General features: G+C 34.0%; 1 protein-coding gene across 7 annotated transcripts; it reads left to right on the top strand.

Annotated features, from left to right (window-relative positions):
* The first annotated feature begins 2,272 nt into the window (after positions 1-2,272).
* On the top strand, positions 2,273-5,400 carry LOC121993221 (pentatricopeptide repeat-containing protein At1g03100, mitochondrial-like). 7 transcript variants are annotated; one of them, XM_042547926.1, is made up of 3 exons: positions 2,273-2,523; positions 2,659-2,725; positions 2,822-5,400. In XM_042547926.1, the coding sequence occupies exon 3, from the start codon at positions 2,881-2,883 to the stop codon at positions 5,170-5,172; it is 2,292 nt and encodes a 763-aa protein (XP_042403860.1). In that variant the 5' UTR covers positions 2,273-2,523; positions 2,659-2,725; positions 2,822-2,880; the 3' UTR covers positions 5,173-5,400. The 7 variants fall into 7 exon arrangements, with proteins under 7 accessions (XP_042403860.1, XP_042403858.1, XP_042403861.1 ...); XM_042547924.1 differs by having other exon boundaries at positions 2,605-2,725; XM_042547927.1 differs by lacking the exon at positions 2,659-2,725 and having other exon boundaries at positions 2,975-5,400.
* Positions 5,401-5,689: the final 289 nt, after the last annotated feature.

Genomic DNA, 5,689 nt, shown 5'->3' with positions numbered 1-5,689 from the left:
ATTTTTTATTTTACCCATGTCAATCGAATACTATTTTATATCAGTCAAATCGATTTAGTTTTATATCAAAATGTCAATTTTTTTCATTAAATCAGTCGATTGATTAATTTTTTTTGTTTAACTTTTTTTTTATCAAAAATTAATTTTAGATAAAATCGATTGATAGATCAAATAACCTCGGATTGACATGAAACTACTTCCTATGTATTTGTATATCTCTCTTAATTATATTCACGTACTCAAACGCCAATTGGTACATTAGTCAGTTTTGTCTAAAATCAACTGATTGATTAAATGACCTCGAGTTGACATGAAATTAGTTTTTATGTATTCCACTATCTTCTAATTATTTCTATACCCTCAAACTTCAATTTGACTCAATATATTGAGAACAATGATTTTTTAAACATGAATATATTTGAAAATTTTAATTTGTGTTCAAAAATTCTGACTGATGAATCAAACAATCTTGAATTAACATGAAACTAGATCTTATGTGTTCGGCTAGTTATTCTGATTATATTAACGCTTTCAATTATTAATTTGACTTAATATATTAAAAGCAATAATTTTCTAAATACAAATTAATCTGTTCATGTTCAAAAAATTATTGCTCTCAATACATTAGGTCAAATTGAATTTTGAGGGTATGAATATAATAAGAAGAGGTAGATGAACACAGAGGAACTAGTTTTATGTCAATCCAAAGTCGTTTGATTCATCAGTCAATTTTGGGAAAAATCAGTTAATTGATCAAACGAACTCGGACTGACATGAAACTGGTTCCTATGTGTTCGTCTATCTCTGTTGATTATATTCATTTCCTCAAATATCAATTTAACCCAATATATTGAGAACAATAATTTTTTAAATATGAATGTGTTTGAAAATTTTAATCTGTGTTATATATTGGGTCAAATTGATATTTAAGGGCATGTATATAATCAATAGAGGTAGACGGAATTAATTTCATGTCAATCCAAGGTCATTTAGTTCATCAGTCGATTTTGGGTAAAATCGACTGATGGACCAAATGACTTCGGATTTGGTCATATGATCTGTCTAAACTCATATGATCTAGTTTCATGTTAATCCGATTTTATTTGGTCCATCAGTTAGATTTTTTAAACACAAATTAAATTTTTTAAATATTTTTATGTTAAAAAATTATTGCTCTCAATATATTGAGTCAAATTGACATTTGAGGGCATAAATATAATCAAGAGAGGTAAAAACATACACATGAACTAGTTTTATGTCAATCTGAGGTCGTTTGATCCATCAGCCGATTTTACCCAAATTTGACTAATGGACCAAACAACCTCGGATTGTCATGAAACTAAATCCTATGTGTTTGGGTAGTTCTGATTATATTCATGTTCTCAAACTTTAATTTGACCAAATATATTGATAACAATGATTTTTCAAACACGAATTAAATTTTTAAAAAAATATATTCATGTTCGAATATATTCATATTTGAAAAATCATTTCTCTCAATATATTGTGTCAAATTGAAGTTTGAGAATATGAATATAATCAGGAGAACTAGTCAAACACATAAGATCTAGTTTCATGTTAATCTGAGGTCGTTTGGTTCATCAACCAGAATTTTTGAACATGAATTAAAATTTTCAAATATATTTATGTTAAAAAATCATTACTCTCAACATATTGAGTCAAATTGATGGTATGAATATAATCAGAAAAGACAAAGAAACACATAAGAAATTGAGATTATTTTATCAACCAATTAGTTTTAGATAAAATCGACGACTTATGTATTAAACATCAAATTAATATTTAAGGATATGAATAAAATAAAAAAAAAAAGATAGACAGATGAATATATAGAGATTAATCTCATATCAATATCAATATGAGATGATTTAATTTATCAATTAATTTCATCTAAATTAATTTTGATAAAAAATAAAAAATAAATCATTCGATTGATTTTAAAAATAGTCGACTGATTTAATTAGAAATCTGACATTCGAATTCTGAGAAATGGATTCGACTGTTTTCGACTGATTTAATTAAAAATCTAACATTTTAATTCGGAGACAAGTCGACTATTTTAAAATAGTAGTCCACTGATAACGATAAATTCAAAACTAAGTACGTGATTTTGATAATTTTAAAATTTATCTATGTTTTGATAATTTTAAAAATTTATCTGTAAAAAATTATAATTTTAAATTTGACATGTGATTTGAATATATAAAAAAAATCTCAAATGTTGGGATAATTTACCACGCCGTCAAAGCAGGTTCAAAGGGAATGGGCCGGGCCGTACCGTTTCCCCTCCTCGATCTCCTCCCACACCGCACAGCCGTCTCTTCCTCTCTCCTTCCCCCCGAGGTCTCCAAGTCGTCCGCCCGCCTCTGACGTCGCCCCGACGTGCCCACCCCGCCTGCCCAATTGAGGAACCTTTGAAGTCGACGCCCTCGGTATCTGCTCCGTTACCGCCAGAGCTCTCTCCTCCTTTCTCACACGAGCCTCGATCCTCTCCGACGTGAGGTGAAAAGCCCTTACCTTTCCCTTCTTTTTGATTGCGTCTTGTATGGATGTTTATAGAGCTTTGGCTGTGCCTTGTGTTAGGGTGTCCGGTAGTTAATCTCATCTTTGCATTTTATTTCTCTACGAATGGTTTAGATAGGCATCGACGGGGCATTTAAAGATAAGGGTTTATGGATTAAGTAGAAGAGTAAGGGATGTAAAGGTAAACTGGCTTTGGCATTTTTGTTTACTTTCAGGTTTAAACTTTGAAGAACGTTATTTTGTCTCTCGTAATTGCTTCATTGGAATTACTTGCTAGTTGGAATTCGTCAGATGCAGACTTTCCCAGTTTATGGACGATTCATCTTCGTTTAGAAAATGCTTTCTTTAAAGAGATTTAACTTTCTTTCTTCACCATGTTCAACCCAAGCTGTCCTTTCATTGCTTTCTGGATTTCACTGCAAAGTGACAGATACTTCTGTGTATGGGTCACTGGCTCCATTAATTGGCGAGACCAATAAGCTGTTAGTTTATTGCACTGAAAGCAAGATGGAGGCAATCAGATTCACGACTTGGGACGACCCTTGTTATAAACGATTCTGTACAATGGCTGATACTCATGAACCATCTCGATTAGCGTTGGAGCTAGAACAGGCAGTCGATGAGCAAAGATTTGAGGATGCATGGATTGCATATGAGAAGCATGTGTGGATGGTTGGTCTCCCTAGGAAATCAGTCTTGAGTAAGCTTATAGTTTGTTTTACTGAGAGCTTTAATATCCATTGGCTAAACAAAGCACACCGTGTAGTTGAACTGGCTTTTGCAGAAAGTAGGCCTGATTTATTGGAGAAAGATGTGCTTATTTACCTTGCTTTCATCCTTTCAAGGTCACAGCTGTCTATTCTTGCAACAAACATTGTCAGAAAGTTGGTAAAGATGGAAGCTTTCCCTCCAATAACAGCTTGGTTGGGTATCATTGGCCATATGTGCCAAACATCAACTGGTACTTTGCTTGCTGCTGAGTTAATTATGGAGATTGGATATCTGTTCAAAGATAATGGGGTTGATCCTCGTAATGCTGTTGCCTTTAACATAATTTTGACTGGATGCATCCTTTTCGGAACTACTAGAAAGGCCGAGCAGCTTCTTGAACTAATGCCAATGATTGGGATGAAGCCTAATTTAAACTTGCTTATTGTGATGGCTCAGATATACGAGAAGAATGGGCGTAGAGATGAACTAATAAAACTAAAGAGGCATGTTGATGAGTCCATTGGTCTTCGCGATGTGGAATTTCTACAGTTCTATAATTGCTTACTTTCCTGTCTTTTGAAGTTTAAGGATTTCGATTCAGCTGTGGGCATGGTTCTGGACATGCTTGGAAAAGCTAAGGAAGTGAGAGGGTCCTTGGCTTCTCCAAAGTCATTGTTGCAAATTGTTGAAGCTGCAAGTTCATTTCGTTATGAAAACCCAGGACATGAAAAATTGAGTTTGGACAAATTCAATTTGATCGAGAACCTGGCTCCACTTTATTTTGATTTCACCAAGGATCAAAGTTTTTCCAGGCTTGAAGCTGAGGCCAAAGAATCACTTAATTTGCTTTCAGAAAAGTTACAGGCTAAGGTTGAACTTGTTAAATCTGAACAGGGCATTCTTCAGCCTACAGAGAAAATGTATGCTAAACTTGTAAATTCTTTGCTTGAAGCTGACAAAATTAGTGGATTGGCGTCTTTTCTAATCAAAGCAAGCAAGGAAGGTGCCCCTGTTTTTCTTGAAAAATCTGCTGCTGTTCAAGTAATAAATTCTTGCATTTCAAATGGTTTACTAAAACAGGCACATGAGCTACTGGATGAGATGAGATTTTCTGGAATTAGAGTAGGCTCTTCTATGTATTCTTCTCTCCTAAAAGCTTACTGTAAGATCAATCGACATGCTGAAGCACTGACACTTCTAAATGATGCCCGTCAAGCAGGAATTCAACTTGATTCAAGCTGCTTTGATGCTCTAATCCAATCATGGACACATCAGGATAACTCGGGTGATGCTTTGCACATATTTAAGGAGATGAAAAAGTCCAACATTTCAAGATCCACCCATGGGAGTTTTGAAACTTTGGTTGAAGGTTGTACCAGAGGTGGTGAAGCAGGCCAGATGGTTAAGCTTTTAGAGGAAATAAAGGACATTCAGAATGTAGACAGTGGTATTCATGATTGGAACAGTGTGATTCATTTTTTCTGCAAGAAAAGGTTGATTGGTGATGCCCAAAAAGCTCTAAACAAGATGAAAGCTTTAGGCCATATGCCAAATGCTCAGACTTACCATTCTTTGGTTACTGCTTATGCTGCAATAGGTGGGAAATATAGTGAAGTAACTGATTTATGGGGTGAAATGAAAATTCTTGCAAATTCAAAGTTGATGAAATTTGACCAAGAGCTATTAGATTCATTACTGTATTGCTTTGTTAGGGGTGGCTTTTTCGTTCGAGCCATGGAAGTCGTCGAGGTGATGGAGCGAGATCAGATGTTCGTAGACAAGTACAAATATAGGTCTCTTTGGTTGAAGTATCATAGGACTTTGTACAAGGGAAAAGCCCCGAAGGTACAGACACAAGCTCAGCTGAAAAGAAGAGAATCAACTTTGGCTTTCAAGAAATGGATTGCCTTAACATAAGATTAGAGCGCCTGCTCCTGTTCAGGTGATTTTCAACTTGTCATCTCAGCTTATTGCAACACAAGTTTCTTCAAGATAAATGACAACTATGGAATAATTGCATGCACTATGGAAGTATATTTTTTTTGTTAGTCTTACCCTACAAAAAAAAATGTCCGATTTGCTATGAATTGTTTTCCATCGCAGATAAGTTGTAGCAAAATTTAACGACAAAATAAAATAGAAATTTGTGGCAAAATTTACAATAAATAAAAGTTTTATGTAAAATTTATCGTAAATTAGCAATGAAAAGTATTTTCATTGTAAAACAGCGACCAACGTCGTGGCTAGTTTGTGGTGAAAATGGCAACAAAGATCCCATAACAAAATCAAACATCCCATTACAAAATGGCAAATCAAAAATTCATAACAAAATCTGATATATCATACTTACACAAATTTCAAAACAAAGTTAATTTAAGAAATCAACAACAAAAGATTCCATAACATTGTTCAAGTCAAACTAGACAATGTAACA

This window comes from Zingiber officinale, chromosome 6B (assembly GCF_018446385.1).
Source record: "Zingiber officinale cultivar Zhangliang chromosome 6B, Zo_v1.1, whole genome shotgun sequence".
Classification (NCBI taxonomy): Eukaryota; Viridiplantae; Streptophyta; class Magnoliopsida; order Zingiberales; family Zingiberaceae; genus Zingiber; species Zingiber officinale.
Note: the sequence above shows the minus strand (reverse complement) of the source record. Positions and strands in the feature narration are given on the sequence as shown.